Source organism: Geospiza fortis, unplaced genomic scaffold, assembly GCF_000277835.1.
Source record: "Geospiza fortis unplaced genomic scaffold, GeoFor_1.0 scaffold283, whole genome shotgun sequence".
NCBI lineage: Eukaryota > Metazoa > Chordata > Aves > Passeriformes > Thraupidae > Geospiza > Geospiza fortis.
Window position 1 is genome coordinate 323,750 of NW_005054571.1, and position 20,403 is coordinate 344,152.

A 20,403-nucleotide genomic window follows, 5' to 3' on the forward strand; every position below is an offset into this window, starting at 1 on the left:
ATTTATGTATTTATTTATTGAACAATATGTTAGTGCAGCCATTACAAGCAGAAAGCACTTTCCCCAATCGATCGAACTGCCCAGCCAGCTCTAGCTCAGCATTGCCCTCTGAGTCATCACCAGGGTCAATTTAGATTTATATTCGTGCTGATGAATAGGCTCTGCCTCTAATGCAATCAAAACTTGATCAGCAAATTAAAACTCAGCTTGTTGAGGCCATTGAACCCAGGTGAGTTATGGAGGGAGCTGGAACAGCCCAGCCGGACAGTGGCATCCCACTCCTTCTAGGATCTGGTGTAGGGTGTTGTTCTGCCCCAGTGTCTCACAGCAAGAGGAAAAACACAAAAAGTGTCTGGGCCAGGGAATTCCTCATTTGAAACTCACTCATCATGGGATAGTTTGGGTTTGGAAGGGCCTTAAAGCTCATCTCATTCCAATCCCTCTGCCATGGGCAGGAGCACCTTCCACTAGACCTGGATGCTCCAGGAACCATCCAGCCAGACCTTGAACACTCCCAGGGATGGGGCAGCCACAGCTTCTGTAGGCAACCTGTGCCAGGGCCTTGCTACCCTCACAGAGATGAATTTCTTCCCAATATCCCATCTAACCCTGCCCTCTGACACTTTGAAGTCATTCCCCCTTGTCCTGTCACTCCAGGCCCTTGTCCAAAGTCTCTCTCTGGCTCCCTTGGAGCCTCTCTAATCACCTGATTTTGCAAGTCCCTTCCTTTTTCCCAGGAACATTCACATGCTTTACATCACTGAGTACAGTTCCTTTGCATTTTCATGGTGCTGTTATCTTTCCCACAGGGTTATTTGCTTGAATGTCCCATTACCTGCAAATTGGATAGGTGCAATTAATAGCTGTGATTCCAGGAGTCTAGCTGATGGACAAGTGCTTGTAGGGGTCAGCACCTCCCAAAAGCAGGAGATGCAATTGAAAGATGATTGGAAAGGAAGGCTGGATGTGTAATGTGTTGTTATTAGACTAGTGCCAGTATTTTGGCACAGCAGATTTTGCCAGGAAGTGATGATATCAGTGCTTATTATTAAACTTGAGTCTCCCAGCCATCGTAAGAGCTATGGAAATGTTTGTTACCACAGGGAATATGGTGCAGAGGGTAATTGACAGGGAGAGCAGAGCAGTTCTGCCACCATCACTTGCTGCACCACTCTCAGACCACCTTGCATCTAGCAGTTGTGGTCCTCTGACCTCAACTTTTCACAGAAGGTCACTTCCCAGAGAAGAATGCTGAACATGTAGGCAGTGGATGAAAAGGACAGGGCTTCCTGAGTATCTGAGAGCACATGGAGGTAGTATCTGATGGAGTGCCTGGGAAGAAGAAAGCTCATTTCAGTGTAGTCACTGAGGGCACAAAAAGGCAGATGGATAGAGTTATGCACAAAATGACAAATCCTGTTTTACCATATGATTTGTTCAGTACCTGTAGCTCATGGGCCACAATGTTGTGGATTAAAGTCCTTCACTGGGACAAGGGATCATTTTCCTTAAAATGAGGCACATTCAGGGACCTGAAGGTATATCACAGCCTGTGACATAAAACTGAAGTAGGGAGGTCTCTTTGGTGGTAATAGCCATGAGAATGGGGTCCAAGAAGGGTGGTTTGACCATATCAGAACCTGTGCTTCCAAAGACTTGAGTGATCCGTGAGGCTTAGCTGCCTGGTGGGGATGCTGGAAACCCTGATTGCAAGAATCACAGTAAGCGAGCTGCTAGGGCAAGATCATCAAAGGCTTCATTGAAGCATGTCATTTCTTGCCTGAAGGAGTTGTCCAGCCCTGTCACTGCCAAGGCAGTGGCTGCCCAGGACAGTGGTGAAGTCCCCATCCCTGGAGGGATTTAAAAGCCATGATTCCATGATTCTGTGATGTTTTCTGTTCAGTAGGTAGATGTCCATCTCTAGCAGCACGGAGGTTGTCAATACAGGTCCCATAGAACAGCAGGACATAACCTGCCCCACCATCTTCCATCCTGCACCTCCTGCTTTCATGGGGACCTCCTCTTTGAGGTCTTTGATGCAGTTCTCTTGATGACTGGCTTGACCACAGTAGCCCCAAGTACTGGAGATGCAGGATGTTTCCAGAGGAATCCAGCACTGCATCTTCCAGACGAACTTTGCACAGATCAGTGACCTGTGCTAGAGCTTTCCCAATAGAAAAACTGGATGTGGTGCATCTCCCTCTGTTCCACTGTCTTTGACAGATGGCACAGTGCCAGACAGATGCTATGGGTGGGTCTGTCCTACCTAATGACCAGAGGTGGGAGAGCCTGGGTGGGTGGCCTGTGGCCACATCTATTCTGGGTGTCCCAGGCCGTGCACTTGGCCTCATGGGGCTTTTTTTGCAGCCAGACCTTCCTTGCTTTACATTTTGCGGCAGCCATAGAGGGCAGTGGTAAAGGTCCAAGTTCTGAAGCAGAGGTGGGAGTGGAGCTAGGCATGCTGAGCAGCCCTTCCTAGAGGTGCCGAAGGAATTTCAGGATACATTTTGTGCCCTGTGCCTTTTCCATGCTCCTAAGGTAGTCCAGAAGGATCTATAGGCTTGTTGGTAGCACTCCTACATGGGATGTCCTCACTGATAGGGCCTTAAGGAGCAGTGTAGCAAGATAGTGTAGACATGTCTCTTTTGAACATGGAGCAGATACTTGGATCAGTGTCATTTCCCTGGCATCACATTGTCTGTTCTCAGATCATAGTGTGGCCTGGGGGTGGGGCAGGGGGTGCACTACCGTGGAGGCCTGAGGATGACACAGTGTGGTTGTCTCACTGGAACTGTACTGAAGATTGTGGGTTATCCCACACACTGACCCTTCAAACAAAAATCAAAACTACTTTGTGAACTGAGAGAAAACTCAGGCTCATTGAAGAATTTTGTGTGGTAGAGAGTGAGCACATCTGTGATGAAAGGCTGCTCTGGGCTTTATGGCTTCCACTGCTGATGTCTGAAAGTAGGTGAGGTGATCCACCATCAAGAAAGATGTCAACCTGTTGGAGCAAGTACACAGGAAGCCATGGAGATGCTCCAGGGACTGGAGAGAGGCTGAGAGAGGTGGGGCTCTTCAGAAGAGAAGGCTCCAGGGAGACCTTAAGCCCCTGCCAGTGTCTAAAGAGACTCCAAGAGACCTCTAGAGGGACTTTGGACAAGTGTCTGGAGTGACAGGACAAGGGGGAGTGGCTTCCCATTGATGGAGGGCAGGGTTCATGGAATATTGGGAAGAAATTCATCCTTGCGAGTATGGTAAGGCCCTGGCACAGGTTGCCCAGAGAAGCTGTGACTGCCCCATGCCTGGAAGTGTGGCTTAATTGGATGGAGCTTGGAGCAACCTGGTCTAGTGAACGGTGTCCCTGCCCATGGCAGGGGGCTGAAATTAGATGAGCTTTAAGGTCCCTATCTAACCCAGAGCATTGCAGGTTTTCATGATGCCCATCCTTAGTGCCTGTTCTGAGCCATCAGGTATGATCATGGCTGTACAACTCAATCCTCTCAAGAACCTGTGCATTGCAGCTTCTGATGACTGAAAAGGGGAAGGGTCATAATTGGAAATTGCTGTTTGCAGAATGAGAGCCAGAACCTCTCAACCTAAATATTATAGAACAAACTATATTATCTAAATATGGATATACATGAAATATGGATATTAATGGAGTAGAAATGTAAATGAGCTCTGTATGCTCACAAGGATTGCCTGAAAGGAGAGTGGAGCCAGGTGGGGTCAGTCTCTTCTCCCAGGTAACAAGTGACAGGACAAGGGAAACAGCCTCAAGTTGCACCAAGGGAAGTTTAGGTTGGATATTGGGAACATTTCTTCCCCAAAGGGGTTGTCCAGCTCTGGTACAGTCTGCCCTGGGGAGTGGTGGAATTCCCATTCTTGAAGGGTTCAAAAACATTTGCATGTTTGACATAGGGATGTAGTTTAGGGGGGAGTGATACCTAAGATTTTTAGCTTTTTATATATTTTATATATTTGTAGCTTTGTAGATTGCTAAAGCATAGCTGTAGCTTCTAGTATTTTCCCTATCTTTCCTCTTTACATTTAGGAATGATAAGCTAACCTTATAAACACATTCCTAAGTACTGTTTAGTCTTATTCCAAGAAGAGAACCAGCTGCAAGGACATTCTCTTTTCCAATCAGAATCTGGACCAGACATAACAGAAGTGGGGCAAAAGAAACCTCTGGACTGCTTCCAGTGCAGCAAGACCCCAGCAATTATTGCTTAACCAACTAACATTTTAATTGGACAGTATATGATAAGCACACTAATCAACTAACCTTAAAAAAATTGTAGAATTAATATATATACCATGTGCAGTTTTCACCACATTGTGTACCTGAAAGCTTTCAGGTAAAGATTTGCTTTTGTATTCACTTTATATGTAAAGATATGCTTTTATATTCACTTTAACATTGTTGGAAAGATCTATTACATTTTCCAGGTATCAGTGAGTGACAGTGCTGGGGGAACAGTTGGACTCAATGGTCTTAGAGGGCTTTTCCAACCTACACAATTCCATGATTCTATCTCCTGCCCCCAGTCTTGGTGCTGTGCTCACTAGAGGTGACTTTATACATGGTGAGGAGCACACCAGTACTAGTAAAGAGCTGGCCTCTGCTATACTATGCTCAAATAATAAGATAACCACCCATGATTCTGCTAATGCATTTATAGGGTAAATGGAAGAGGAGCTTAAGTTAAATTCCAGATGTGACTTGACAAGCCACAGCCTGCAGGTACATGTCAGGCTGTGGCACACATCGCTGTCAGCCTGTGAGCCATGTCACTGGTGATGAATGCTAACAAATGAGTTACTGTCTAGTTGTCATGGGAAGCCTGCATCCTGAAAAAAAAATTAAGAATTAACTGGCTTTAAGCTGCTTTCAGAAGGAGTGAGAAATTTAATTCTGACCTGATGATTGTTTGGATTCAGAAGCAGAGAGTGAGGACTTCCACACCAAAATGGCCTGGGCAGTACGTCCCATGTCCCACTGCAGGATGTTCATAATGTGCAACATTTGCTGGCAGCTCAAAATCCAGCATGTCCTGGACTGATCCCCAGCTCCATGGGCAGCAGGGCAAGGGAGAAGCTTCTGACCCTCTGCTGCACTCTGATGAGACCCCACCTGCAGAGCTGCATCTGGCTCTGGGGTCCAACCTCAGAAGTATGGGAAGCTGCTGGAGTGACAAGGTGAAGTGGAGTGAAGCTGCTTGGATATGCCAGGGAGGTGCTCCAGGGTCTGGAGCACCTCTGCTCTGGAGACAGGCTGGGAGAGCTGGGGTTGTTCAACCTGGAGAAGGGAAGGTTTCAGGGACACCTTAGGGCTCCTTCCAGTGCCTAAAAGGGCTGTAAAGTTCAAGTCATAGAGTCACAGGATTGTTTGGGCAGAATGGGTCTTAAAGCCATGTCATTCCACCCCCTGCTGTGGGCAGGGACACCTGCCACTAGATCAGTTTGTTCCTAGCCTCAGTCTGGCCTGGAACGCTCTCAGGGATGGGACAGCCACGGCTTCTCTGGGCAACCTGTGCCAGGCCTCACCACCCTCACAGACAAGAATTTCTTCCTGCTATCCAATCTATCCTCTGTCAGTGGGAAGCCATTCCCATTGTCCTGTCACTCCAGGCCCTTGTCCAAAGTCTCTCTCCAGGACTTTTGGAGCTGCTTTAGGCCCTAAGAGGCTCTAAGGTCTCCCTGGAGTCTTCTCTTCTCCAGGCTGAACACTCCCAATTCTCTCAGCCTGTCTTCTAAAGCAGAGGCTCTGATTATCTTCAGAGCCTCCTCTGAACTGCTTGCTGTGGGAGTTGTTTGCACTTCTGTGGCAGGATGGCACCTTTAGTATCAGAGGTGCAGGTGCTGTACAATTGCCTCCCAAAAGCAATGTAGTTTTGCTTCCCTTAGTCTGCAGATTGTTACAGTAATCTTCCTTTTTGCAGGGACAGGGGTGGCCTTGGAGCCATGGTCTGTGTCTAGGAATATGCCTTGTGCTAGAAGCATGTTCTGTGCATGTCACCTCAGAAGGATTGCATATCTCTACAGTGTCACCCCTTCCTCCAGTCCCTCCCCCATATAATTAATTTTAACCTATTCTGGTGGAGCTCCATTTAATGAAATGTTCAGTTATGGTTGTGGGTTAACTTCCCCGGAATGTTACCATCCCAAGAATATTTGAAGAGGGCTTTCTGAGCACTTCTCAGTCTCTGAAGGGCTTCAATTCCTCATCTACTACTTCTACCTTACTTTCCTTCTGTTTTGTGACAGTGTGGTAAAGGCTCTGCTCACAGCTAATGCAGATCCAAACCTTGGGGATGATTTCAGCAATGTGTATGAGATTGCCAAAGAAAAAGGCCTCCATTCCTTGGAAGGTAAGATGGCTTGTGTGTAGCTACTGACATTTGCTTTTCAGGTCCCAAAATTTTGTTTCCTGATCTGACCTCATGGGGTTTTTTTAGAGCTTGTTTCATCTTCTTCCATTTAAATGCAAAGTATTGATGGTACTTGGGTGAATGTGTGTCTGAAGAGGAAAGAAACATTACATAGATATTATATAGAGGCGATCCTTCAATTTACCAGAGATAAACTGGTTTTATATAGCCAGAGCAAAATAAAAAGTCATGGATAGGAATGTCATTCCATTGACTCATATGCAGCCATATCTTGGGGAAGGGTTCAGGGCAGTGTATTCCACCAGCAGCCTTAATCCAGATTTTATCAGGAGCTGTGAAATGCAGACAGACTTGGCCAATTGAAATAAAGCTGAATGATGCAAGTGGTTGCAGTGACTGCTCTTGGGTTTGGGCAGGCATCAGTATCAGCTCTCAGCCCTAGATGACTTTCCATGAAAACAAGGTCATTTTCTGTAGAGTCATGTTATCTCATTATGGATATTCTTGGCAGATCTCAGTTTCCATGCTCACCCCTTCATTATCCTCATCACTGGTTGATGCAGACTCAGAATCATAGAATCATGGGATGGTTTGGGTGGGAAGGGACCTTTAAAGCTCATCCAGTCCAACCCCCTGCCAAGGCATGGATACCTTCCACTAGGCCAGGTTTCTCAGACACCTGCTTTGTTTATTCAGACCTATTTAAATTTCCCAGACAGTTTCCAATTTTCATGACAATAAATGGTGGTAAAATTTTCTTGGTTTTATCATTATCAGGATATGTCTGGATTCTAGGTGCCCAGCTGTGCTTTGGAGCAGCCAGCTGCATGTTCAGAGATTCTGCTGTTCCTCATGCTGGCAGGAATGATAGTAGAACTCAACCTCCCTAAAATGTCCCTGTCTTTCATTCCCCATCCCAGAAGCCTTTTCTCTATCCAGGCACTGTGCTGGCCTGCCAACCTCACCTCTGAGCTGGCAGACCATGGGATGTTTCCCAGACATTCCCCTTGCCCTGCCAGAGCCCAGCCAGCCACTGGGACTTGCATTCCCAGATACACCTGCATCCACAGTGGCTGCTTTTGTGTGCTCTGACTTGTTTGGAAGTTAAACCTTGTTCCTGCTGCTCTGGGTGGAAAATGGGAGGAAGTCACACAGTTTGTCCAGAGCCTCAGTCTGTACAGCATGGTTTACAGAGCCTGAGTCATAGAGTCATAGAAGAGAATCATGGAATTATTTTGGCTGGAAAAGCCCTTCCAGACCATAGAGTCCAGCCATATTCCCAGCACTGCTGAGGCCACCACTGAACCGTGTCTGCAAGTGCCACATCCACACGACTTTTAAAGCCCTCCATGGATGGGCAGATGGTGCCAGGGCTTAACAAGTCTTTCCATGAAGAAATTTTTCCCAATATTCATCCTGAATCTCCCCTGACACACCTTGAGGACATTTCCTCCTGTCCTGTCCCTTGTTCCTTGGGAGCAGAGCCTGATCCCCACCTGGCTCGACTCTCCTGTCAGGGAATTGTAGAGAGTGAGAAAGTCCCTCCTGAGCCTCCTTTTCTCCAGGCTGAGCCACTGCAGCTCCCCCAGCCACTCCTCACCAGACTTGTATTCCACACCATTCCACAGCTCCATTGCCCTTCTCTGGAGATGCTCCAGTGCCTCAATGTCCTTCTTGGAGTGAGGGATCCAGAGCTGAGCCCAGGTGTGGCCTCAGAGCACCCAGCACAGGGTCACTTCCCTGGTCAGGCAGCCACACCATGGATGCTGCTGAAGCGCAGGGACATTATCCACGGGCCTGTCTGTGCGTTTGGCTCGGTGCTAAGCTCTGTGAAAGCCTAATGAAGGTGTAATATTTGAACCTTTCATAAAGCACAGGTTGAGTTAAGAAGATGGAGCAGTGAGGCGACAGCTTTGACAGGGCATTATTCTGTATTTTTAAAAGCTCCCTGCTCTCATCCCTCACTGTGACCCACCCGTGCAGCAGACCTACTTCTTGATGGGAGAGAGAGTATACATAGATCATATCCCTATAGCAGGGAATGTAAAATGTATGAAACTGCATTAAAAAATGAGCAATAGAATGCCAATACATAATGCATGTACATAGACTTTATTTAAGATAAAGTGTATCAACCAAGAAAGTTAATTGTTTTTGTCTGCATTCATCCCTCTCTAATGTTATATATTTTGGGGTGAAGAAAAGATAAGGCCACTCCATGAGAAGTTCCATTAATTCTTTGGTTGACATGTTTTATTAAAAAGAATAAATTCAGTTGTGTTTTTAAAAAGAGAGAGAGAAACTGCCTTTGTTTTTTTCTTTTTTTTTTAGACATTTACATATTTCGTGTATAAATATTTTTTCATAAAAACATCCAAATCGAGAGGGTGTGCTCCACAACCACTGCACAAAATATATTACAGACATTTATATGGATGGCAGGAAGGGAGACAGAGGGCTGAAAATTTCCAGGCACCCAGTGATGGATGGTGGACGAGGCTTCCCCTGACGCTTTATTGAGTTTCCGATGATTATCTTTCTCAGAGACATTTTTTACAGATGACGGCCGAGCTGTCACAACGGACCATGGGGGAAAAAAACCAACAATAATAACACTTTAATCTCTTTACTGCGCTGCTCCCTAGTATCTCAGATTCATCTTCCCTGACGCACGCAGTTCATTATCCTGCTCCTCCCTGGGTAGGAAATGACGACAAATAAATATACATACTCACCCTGTGTGCTTGGAGAAAGGACCCAGGGAAGGAAAGGAGCCAGGGCATTAATTGATCTTCCTGGAGGGACTGTGGTTCATTAGTGGAGATACTGGGCTTGGACAGCATCAGGTATTCATCACCGTGTTTCTCTCTTCGGAACTTTTCGAATCTCCTAGATATCTTTTGATGGCTCTTAGGAGGGACCGTGAAGAAGTCCCTGCAGCCCATCCATTTTCCAGCTCTGCTTGCTTTGCCATAGCACAGTATAAGGTGCTCAGAGCACTTGGGAGCTCTCCCTGCCCATGGATCTGGGTGTAATGAGTTTTGGGTACAGACCTTTTCACCAAGGAACTGGACACACCTCCAGGAGCAGAATTTGGTCCACCAGGTGGGTGGTGTTCATTTGAAGGGAAACAGCATATGCCAATTCCACCATCACTCATGCTCCATGGTGGGACTGGATATTTTTGGGGCTTCCTCTGGGCAGCCTGTGCCATTGTCTCACTACTCTCACAAGGAAGGATTTCTTCACAATATTCAATCTTACACTGCCCACTGTCAGTTTGAAGACATTCCTACTGGTCCTGTCACTGTCTGCCCCTGTAAAAAGTCTCTCTCTTATTTTTTTTGCTGATAACTAAAGCAAGGAGTTTAAAATCCAAGTTTTCTAAAGCCTGATCCTTAAACCAGCTACAGGAGAGCAGGGTTGCTGCAGACCCTTCCTTCAGAGCTAGCCCTGCTAAGATACATGGACTTATGTGCTGGAGACTCCCAAAATCAGGAATTTGCTTAAAGGTCAAGCAATAGTGGGGCAGCATTCATTCCTGACACAGCTTCCCTTCTGTTTGCTAAAAACATTATTTAGATTAGATATTGGGAAGAAATTCTGCCCTGTGAGGGTGCCAAGGCCCTGGCACAGGTTGCCCAGAGAAGCTGTGACTGCCCCATCCCTGGAAGTGTTCAGGAATAGGCTAGACAGAGCCTGGAGCAGCCTGGTCTTGTGGAAGGTGTCCCTGCCTATGGCAAGCGGGTAGAACCAGATGAGGTTTAAGGTTTGTTCCAAGTCAAGCCATCCTGTTACCCTACAATAAATGGCTGGGAAAAGACTGAGGCCTTTGGTCAGGTGCTCTCCACCCACCTCCTCCCCTGCCTGGGCACTGTGTAGGCAGTCACTGGGATACATGGAAGCCATGTTGTCCTTATCTCTACTGCTGCTCAATGGAGTGGGGACAATGGCCACCAGAAACACCCACTGGGGTCCTGGTAGTCGCAGAAAAGGTCACAAAGCCCTTAAGAAGCTTCTTGCCTGGTGAGGGGTGGTGGGTCCATGCTGCTGCTGCACATCCAGATGAGCAGTTCTGTAGTTATCTCAGCGAGCTGAGCTTTCACTCTTTGTCCCCTGCAGTCCTTGTCACCCGGGAGGATGACTTCAACAACCGTCTCAACGTCCGAGCCAACTTCAAGGGCTGCACAGCTCTGCACTACGCAGTTCTGGCTGATGACTACCTGACAGTCAAACTGCTGCTGGATGCAGGTGAGTTTTGTAGTTCCACCCAGCTCATGGGCCAGGAGCACTTCTGAGTCAGCCCACCCTACAAAACTGTCAGGCTCAGACACAGGCCACGCTCTGTCACTGTCACAGTTTGGTGTGATTTGCTGTTTGCTTTCATCTCTTTACTTTTTAGTTTCTGTGTTCCCGTTCATTTCCAGTGGTTTTTCTCCATGTGCTTTCATTGGCTCTTCTCACCTTAGTCACTGAGTTTTCCCTTTCCTCCTGCAGTTAAACATCCAGGGAATCATAGAATCCCGGTATGGTTTGGGTTGGAAGAAACCTCAAAAATCACCCAATTCTAACCCTCTGCCATGGGCAGGGACACCTTCCACTAGACCTGGTTTTGCCAAGCTGCATCCAACCTGGCCTAGAGCACTCCCAGGAATGGGGCAGTCACAACCTCTCTAGGCAACCTGTGCCAGGGCCTTGGCGCCCCTCACAGGGCAGAATTTCTTCCCAATATCTCATCTAACCCTGCCCTCTGTCAATGGGAAGCCACTTCCCCTTGTCCTGTCACTCCAGGCTCTTGGAGCCCTCTCCAGCTCCTTTGGAGCCTCATTAGGCACTGGCAGGTGCTCTAAGGTCTCCCTGGAGCCTTCCCTTCTCCAGGCTGAACACCCCCTACTCTCTCGGCCTGTCTCCAGAGAGCCCTTGGAGAGCTTCTGTGACCTCCTCTGTCCCTCACTTCAGCAGCTCCACACCCTTCTAATGTTGGGAGCCCCAGAGCTGGACTGGGTGCCCCCATGTGCCCCCTCTGGTCTCTGCTTAGTATTTTTTCATTTCCCACCTGCAGTATTCACTCAGACCATCTGTCATATCCCTCATGTCCCTTTGTGGAATAGAAGGGTCCCTGCTATGGCAGGAATGGATCTGCTCTGTAGCCAGGGCACAGGATAGGTGCTGGTACCCAGATGAAAGTGGGGGCACTCAAGTACTGTTGGCACTGGGACAATGTAGCTCTTGTGAGAATTGGTTGGAATTATGCAGTTACTGGTTCTCCTGGTTAAATCACAGGGCCCTTCTCCTCACAGAGTCTTCTCTTGTATGCTCACCTGGGCAACTTGTTCAGTGGTCAGCTGTCTTCATGGGGAAAAGGCTTTTCAGCACTAGTGGAGTAGAATGAGAAGATGCATTTAGCCAACAGAACAGGAATGTGCTGCCCTGGCAACAGTTTTTATATGTACCCTCCTGCTGTTCCTTCTGGGATGGTATTTGTGACTCTTGTGCTGTTCTCCAGAGCTGGCATCTGCTTAATGTGTACCTGTACATGCACAGTGTGCCAGACCACCAAGCTGGTCTATAGTTCTGCTTTTGTCCAGGTGTGATGTCCTTTGTCCCCAGCATTCCTTCTCCTCCAGCAATTTCAACAGCTCTCCTCCTGCAATGTCCCCAAGGTCACCTGGAGATGAGCCAGTCACAGCAATGCTGTCCCTGCCTCTGGTGTATGCTGCCAGCAGCCTCTGCCAGGTGGAACATAAAGAGGTCACCTGTCACAGTCTGGCCCTACCAGAGACAGGCTCACTAGGGTCTGGCTGGCCAGATGATGATTTTTGCAAAGATTTGAGGAATGCTGTAGTCTTTGTGGTGTGGGCATCTCAGAAGTTAATTCTAGGGAAGCACAAGTATGTAATGGTATGACACGGTCTCATAAGGCTCATTCTTTAAGAAAGCAGCTAAAAAGATAATAGGAAGTAGCATCTGTGATGGCTAAATGTCCCCAGATGGAATGAGGAAAATTAATTGTGGCAACATTGAACCTTGATACTCATCTGTATTATGTGCTTATTGTCTTTCACAAATAGAAATATAAGAGTGAAAGGGTGAGATTCTGTAGCACTGAACTCCAGGTCAGAGTTTCCCTGGGAGCCTTACAGATACCAGAACCCCAGCTCCTGGCCATAAATTAACCCAAAGCCAAAGGAACCAATGAAAGAAATTCAATTGCAAAGGCAGGGCTCCTTGCAGGGAAGAGAGCTGAAAAAGCAGGAGCTGCTAAGGAAGCTGTGGGACTGTGTGGACATGGTGACTGGGAAGTCTTCAGACAAAAAGACTGCCCTCCCCAAGTGGGGTTCACTGCATTTTCTGACATAGGAGCCCCCCTTGGTGTTCACAGCATGTGTGGGCATTGCATGAACACAGAACCTGGCATGGTCCCAGAGCATATGACTGACTGCATGTCTGTTCCATGGGCCAACAGCACTTGCTCTGCAGTCACTTGGCCATGGGCACTGACAGTCAGAAGGTCTCCAACAAGACCTCTGGGATCCCACAGTTGTGGCAAGGATGCCTACAGGAGGAGCAGAGTGGAGCAGAGTGGAGTGGAACGGGCTTTACCTGCTTGAGCAATGGGTTGTGAATGCCCAGACCTGGAAGGGCTTTTTGGGAGAGTGCACGGGGCTCTGGAGCATTACAGAGAGTGGCAGTGGGGTGGAAGGGCTGGAAAAGTCCTTATCACAGCAGTATTGGGAGCAGATCTGTGCAGAGGGTCTGTACTGCAGGCTGGAGAGTGTTTGACATATGTCATGGTGTGAATCATAGAATCACAGAATGGTTTGGACTGACCACTTCCAACTCTCCCAGCCTGTCTCTGGAGCAGAGGGGCTCAGCCCCTCTCAGAGCACCTCTGTGGCCTCCTCTAGACTCACTCCAGCATTTCTACATCCTTCTGTTATTGAACCCCAGAGCTGGAGGCAGCACTGCAGGTGGGGTCTCAGTGGAGTGGGGCAGAGGGGCAGAATCACCTGGAATAGCATTTTCTACAAAGATACCTGCTTCTCATTTCTGCCTTGGAAAGCCTCCTTGCATGACACATATTATCAGTTGATTGAAAGTACCAGGGCAGCTCCTTGGTTACCCTAAGTACAGGTGAAAGATGGGTGTGAATAACTGAAGTTGGCACTAAAGATTTTTTCCATCCTGAATAAATCATTGTAAGGAGGAAGTCCACCTTATTTCTCCAGTTGTGCCCTGCTTAGCTCTCCAAGTACTCTTCCAATCCAGGCCTCACTTCACAGAGGCAACTGTTCTTTATGTTCCAGAGATACTTCTGTGTCTGTCCTGGAGCCACTGCCATCCCTGTGAATGGGCCTTTCTCTGCCTGGTGCCCACAGAGAGTTCTTTGTTGGTAGTAAAGTGTCTCAGCTTGAAAGAACTCCCTTGGATCTCCGGAAAAAAAAAAGCATTTAACAATCTGTGGGACTGTGTTTGTTTGGGTACAAATGGAAGGATTGTGTGAAATCAAAGTAAAAATTCAGAACTTAACCAGAAGATGTGATGCTCACTCATCACTGTTCCGTTCTTAGTCCAGCCCCACAGAAATCCTTCTGGATCCTGCTCAGGAGCCTCAGAGTTCATTGCCAAGCGGAAATCCTTGTCTTGTAGAGCATGTCCCAGTGCTCAGATCCTGGAGACAGTAACCCACCGGTGGGAATCTCCATTTGGCAATGGTTTGAAATTCCCATTGGAGCCCCTCCCAAGGTTGAGTTCACAGTGTTCCTCAGATTAATCCCTGTTCACTGTCCACAATACCTACTTACCCTTTGCAGTCATGGTTTAGGATGCAGATTTATGAAGATATTTGCTAAATGTAATAAACTTCACTTTTCTGTCAGGTGGACTCTGAGTTGCTGGGGTGACAGCAGACCCTTCCCTGCCCTTTCAGCAAGTTTTGGGTGCTGGAATTGGATTTCCTGATGGGTGCATGATAGGAGGATTTCAGGGCATTCACTGGAGGCATTCCCCTCCTCCCAAAGCAGGGGATCCCTGCCTCCTGGTCAGTGTAATCTGGGATGAATACATGGCCAAGGGTCTTCGTGTAGAGATCGAGCCCTGTTCAGCCCTTTGTGAGGGTAATGCCCCTGTGCTGCCATTCACGTCGCACACAGGGTGGCTCCTGGTTGCTGACATGGAACAGGCTCCCTTGATCTCTCCCTACACCTGCCTTTTACTAACTCTCCATTTACTCTCCCTCTAACTTCTCTCGCTGGTGCTCTGCCCTCGGGCCAAAGCCATTAACTGCCCAGCCCCTCTCTGCTCCAGCCACTTCCCGACCCCCCTGTTGTTTTTAAGGGAAGCCCCCTGCACTTGCCCCTCACCCCACATCCCTGGCCTTTTGTGGCCCATTCAGTGACTCGCTTGACCCCTCCAGGACCTTATAGCCCTTTGGTCAGCATGTGTGTGCCCAGCAGACCGCAAGATGAAGTGGCAGCTCTGTTGTCCTTTCGGGCAGTTGGTGGTGACATTTCACAGTCCCCTGACCTGAGGCGACACCATAAATGTCGGTGTTTGGGGAAGGGGTGGGTGAGCGCTCGCATCCGCACAGTGCACCAGTTGCTACTGCAGGCACAATTGATTCCAGGGACTTTGTGTTTGGCTCAGAGCAAGGCAGGCAGGGTCACCAGCTTGCTGGTGACAGAAATCCCCTTGTTTTAGAGGGAGCTTTTATTATGTCAGTATTTAAGTGAAGTAGACAGTATTAAAAGGTGCAGTTTTCTGGCAGTAGCGTAACCCTGCCATGGAGCATAGCCAGCATCAACCTCCCTTCTACAAACAGTTCTGCTCCAGAATCTGTTGCTGAAATGCAGGGAGGCACTGATTCATGTGTCCAGAGTCATGGAGATTGTTCAAGGGCTGGAGCCCTTCTGCTCTGGAGACAGACTGGGAGAGCTGGGGTTGTTCACCTTGGAGAACAGAAGGCTCCAGGAAAACCTTAGAGCACCTGCCAGTGCCTAAAGAGGCTCTAAAATAGCTGGAGAGGGACTCTGGATAAGTGCATGGAGTCACAGGACAAGTCAGGGCTCCCCACTGATAGAGGGCAGCGTTAGATGGGATATTGGGAAGAAATTATTCCCTGTGAGGGTGGTGAGGCCCTGGCAAAGGTTGCCCAGAGCAGCTGTGGCTGCCCCATCCCTGGGACTGTTCCAGGCCATGTTGGATAGGTCTCGGAGCAACCAGGTCTTGTGGAAGGTGTCTCTGCCCATGATAGGGTGATAGGAATGAGGTGGGCTTTAAGGTCTGTTCAGCCCAAACAATCTTGTGATTCTGTGATTCAGAGCTAGGGACAGCACTGCTGCTGCTGCTCAGGGATTTGCCCTGCAGGTAAATGACCCTTCTCCCAGTATGAGAAACTGTTCTCTTTTCACAGTCTTGTACTGGGAAGAGTTGTCATAGCTGTGGTAACCTTTCAGTAAATTAAAGTTACACTAGACAGAGCACAGAAGAAGATGCTGCAGGAACTGTCTTAGGTTGGAGCTTACAAAATGCAAAATCAGAATATTGTGAGCACTTGCTTATGTATACCCCTGAGAAACCAGGCACAGGAAGAAGCGTAGAAGCAAGGTTCCCCTGGTGTGTAGCAGCTCAGCTGCCATTTTGCTAGGATCTCAAAATTAATTTCCAAGTGCTTTTCCAAGGTGTGTTTGGGACGTGTGTGTCTGTGTGTGTATGTCCATGTAGCAAGGGGTTGTCTGAACTGTCATCTGCTGACATGTGGAAGTGTTGTTTCTACACCCTTGTGTGGCAGTGTGCTACTCTGTTGCTGCACATAGGTGGGTGGGGGCTTGTATTTCCTACCCTTGCCTAAAAACAGAGCAGTTTCTTCCTTCAGAGATTGACCCATGCCAGTTCCTGCGACTTCCCCTCTCTCTATCCCCACTGCAGAAACCAACACCTGCCCTCCTGTCAAACCTGAGCAGGCTCCATATGTCCCCCATTCTCCCCAGTGCTCTCCTCACCCCTGACTGCCGTGCTTTCTATTTCCCATCTTCAGGAATCATCCCCTCTGCTCCCAGCCCCTCCTAGAGCCAGCACACAGGCTGACCAGGCTGTTACTGCATTGGAAATGCCTCCTGCAATAACATCTGCAGGGGGATCACATGATCACAAAATGGTTTGGGTTTTAAGGGACCTTAAAGGTCTTCTCATTCCACCCCACTGCCATGGGCAGGGACACCTTCCATTAATTTAGATTGCTCCAACCCCATCCAACCTGGCCTTGAACATTTCCAGGGATGGGGCAGCCACAGCTTCTCTGGGCAACCTGTGCCAGGGCCTCACCACCCTCACAGGGAAGAATTTCTTCCTAATACCCAATCTAACCCTGCCCTCTGTCAATGGGAAGCCATTCCCCCTTGTCCTGTCACTCCTTGCCCTTGTCCAAAAGTCCTCTTCAGCAGTCTTGGAGTCTCTCATCTCTAATTAGATGTGAAAGAGAGAGAGGAAGAAATGAACATACATTTGTGAAAACATTTTAGCTGAAGCTGCAATAACCTGGTCTGCTGAACTCGATTTGTTAGTAAATTTAGCCCAGTGCATTTGTCCATAATGTTGTGCACTCGTCTCCTCAGTGCAATGTAATTGCAGATCTTCTGAGTAGGGTGAGTGATGGGTAAACAGATTATGGAGCCAGCATTGCAAGGAATGGGCTTTGGACATCCGAAAGCAAAAGTGCTTATGGTATTCTCTGGAAAAATCAGGTTCTAATTAATTGGGTTTTTCTAACCCAATTAATTTCTTATTAACTACTACTTAATATATCTTGGAGTGTTTTCTGTTGCATCTCAGATTAAAAGGGTCCATTCTTCCAGAGGGAGAGTAAAGGATATCCCTAGAGAGTAGGCTCTCAGGTCCCCAGCAGCCACTTCCAGAGAGGAGAGAGCTTTGGTTTTAACACATCCGGAGAAAGTAACATTGAGGTTTTGCTGCAGTCCGCAGTTACCACAGTAAAAAAGAGCTCAGGGCAGAACTCCTCCCTCTCTACAACTCCCTGAAAGGAGGGTGGAGTCAGGTGGGGGTCAGGCTCTTTTCCCAGGTAACAAGCAACAGGATTAGAGGAAACTGCCTCGAGTTATGCCAGGGGAGGTTTAGTTTGGATATGGGGAAAATTTCTTCCCCAAAAGGGTTGTTCAGGCTTGGCACAGGCTGCCCAGGGCAGTGGTGGAGTCCCCATCCATGGAGGGATTTAAAAGCCTTGTGGGTGTGGCACTTGGGGACATGGGTTAATGCTAAGGGAGTGATTGGACATGATGGTCTGGCAAGGCTTTTCTAACCCAGAAAATTCCATGAAACTATTCTATGACTCTATGACAGACTCTGTAAACCACACTGTGCAGAGTAAGGCTCTGCACAACCTGTGTGGTTTCCTCCCATTTTTCCTTTAGAGTGGCTGGGACAAGGTTTAGCTTACAAGCAGGTCAGAGCATATAAATGCAGCCACTGTGGTTGCAGCTGTCCCCAGGAATGCACGTCCCAGTGGCTGGCTGGGCCCTTTTTGGTGAGTCACAGGCATGGTAGCTGTCCTGGGTGGTCTGTTGTGGAGGTTTGCTGCCCTGACCAGCTGTCATGCCAGAGTGCCTGACATCTCTCTCCCTCTCCATGCTCATATTTACAAGGGAATCGGATAAATTCCGTATTGATTCCTTCTGTTGCACTGTAAATTTTGCAAAAGATGATTAAATAGTGCAATAGCATCTGCGAGTGCCGAGGCTCAATATGTTCTGGGCCAGCGTATCGATCCTTCGTCTGACCGCAGCCAGTTCCACTCTCTGCCATGCCAGACCAGTAATTAAAATCCTATGAAACTGGGATTTAGAAACCAATCATATCCCAGCATTGAGGCATCCAGCATCCCACTGTGGTGAGAGCAATAAGAGTCCAAAGTGCCAGCACATTTCTGTCTGTGTTGAAGCACTAAGGAATAGTTTTCCCTTAGGACAGGGGAGTAAACAGATCCCTCTTGAAGTGTTTCCGGGGACAAACTCGACAGTGACAACATGTTTGGCATGATCTTAAGAGCCCTGCACACATGGGTATATGGAGAAAGGAGAAAGGGTGATGATATATAGGAAGAGTATGATTTTGTAGTTTTCTCTCTCTTACCTTACAAAACAAGAGTCACGTGGATTGTTTTCACACGCTTTGTTGTCAAGTAGGCATAGACCAAATTACACTCAGACTCCAATAAAGCAAAGTGAAAGGTGCAGGCATTTAAGACATTTATTCATTCTTGCCCTATTTCTTTATTGCAACTTTCCCATTTGCCATAGAATCAGAGAACAGTTTTGGATTGGAAGCGACCTTCAGGCTCATCTTTTTACAAACCCTCACCATGGACGGGACACCTCTCAATAGATCAGGTTGCTCCAAGTCCTGTCCAGCCTGGCCTTGATCTTTATCACTTATGGAAACTCACTGTCTCAGGCTGACTTCCAGCTTCTAATAAGGCTCCTAGCTTTCATTCCTAAAGAAAGGGCTTGTTTTAAATTCTTTTTTACCTGTGGGTTTTTTACATTTAATTTGCCAGAGCAAACACTTCATTGGATTTTCTTCATCTCCCCTGGGTTTGGAAGGATTATGGTGTGGTTTCTCCCTTTAGGAGAAGGTCCTAACTCTTCTTGTGATAAGGACTTTAATAAATATCATTGGTATCTTTGGTCTTTATATCCATGTTTCTGACAGTTACCTGCTGGTGGGCTGCTGCTTCCTTTCAAGCAGGATCCATGTTTTCCCCTTGTAGTACAAAGCTCCTTGGCCATGGATTCTTTGCTGGATTTTCTGGTGAGGAAGTTTGGCATTAACATGTGTCCCATTGCAGTGTGGTACTTAGTAGCTGAGGTTTGGAGAAAGCCTTTTGCTTTGTCCAAGGCCAAAATAAAGCTTACACCTTGTCTTGGAAGCTTTCTGACTGCCAGAGCTCTTAGTCTCTGGTTTCCACCAGTTTAACAATTTATTGGTGTTTTGCTCTTTATCCTTGCAGTCCCTGAGCTAGTTTTCTGTGTGTTGCAGTGCCCTTCAGTGTCTCAGAGAGGTGACCTTCATGCTGTATTTTCCCTGTTTGGTCAGGGTATTTCATTCTGTAGTAATCCTGTGTCCCTGGCTCATACAATTGCCTCTCTTACCTTCATTTTGTTTCCAGTCTTTAACAGCTGACCTCACCCCTCCACCAGTGGGGCTCAGTCCTTTCCTGCAGTCCAGTTTACATGCTGCTTCGACCAGTCTCCTCCTTTGCCTCTGTTCCAGCTTATGCATCCTGGTCCTGAGACTGTTGTTTCTGTTTCTGTCCAAGTACATAAAGATTTGTGTTCAGTCTGGTTCACAAGGTTTGGGAGCACTGGTTAAGCTGCACCTCCAAGAGGACCTCTCCTTGCTGGTTGCTACCTGTCCTTGTCAGCATCTGACCTTTATCTCAGAGCTCTGAGTATCTGCTTCTCCATGTAAACTCTACCCCAGAAATGTCTAATTCTTATTTAAGTCTATATCCTTCCTTCACAGAATCACATAATGATTTGGATTGGAAAGGACTTTAAGCTCATCCAGTTCCAACCCCCTGCCACGGGCAGGAACACTTTCCACTAGAAAAGGTTGCTCTAAGACCCATCCAATCTGGCTGGCCAAATTTAGGTTGGAAAGGCTTCTTGTGCTTTGAGTGTGAGGCCACTGGACCAAGGGAGCACAGATCTTGTTCCCTGAAGCTCTGTGAGGGCTGCTGCCAGCCCAGGGCTGGGCATTGGGCAGCACTTGATGTGGTGGAACTGGAGCTGGTGCAGCTGCAATGTGTGTGCCCAGGTGGGCAATAGGACCAAAGGGATCTTGGCTTGTGTCACCAATAATGTGGCCAGCAGGACCGGGACAGTGACTGATCCCTGTACCAAGCACTGGTGAGGTCGTACCTCAGATCTTGGGATCGGTTTTGTGCCCCTCATGGGAAAAAATGGAGGTTCAGGTGGGACCTTCTCACTCT

At 47.8% G+C, this 20,403-nt stretch overlaps 1 protein-coding gene across 1 annotated transcript in view; it reads left to right on the plus strand.

The window, feature by feature from the left end:
• CLPB (ClpB homolog, mitochondrial AAA ATPase chaperonin) overlaps positions 1–20,403 on the plus strand; it is a 73,541-nt gene that overhangs the window by 20,544 nt on the left and 32,594 nt on the right. Inside the window, exons 4-5 of the mRNA XM_005429718.3 lie at positions 6,274–6,377; positions 10,521–10,649. Coding sequence (XP_005429775.1) covers positions 6,274–6,377; positions 10,521–10,649 — 233 coding nt within the window. The remainder of the gene's footprint in view (positions 1–6,273; positions 6,378–10,520; positions 10,650–20,403) is intronic.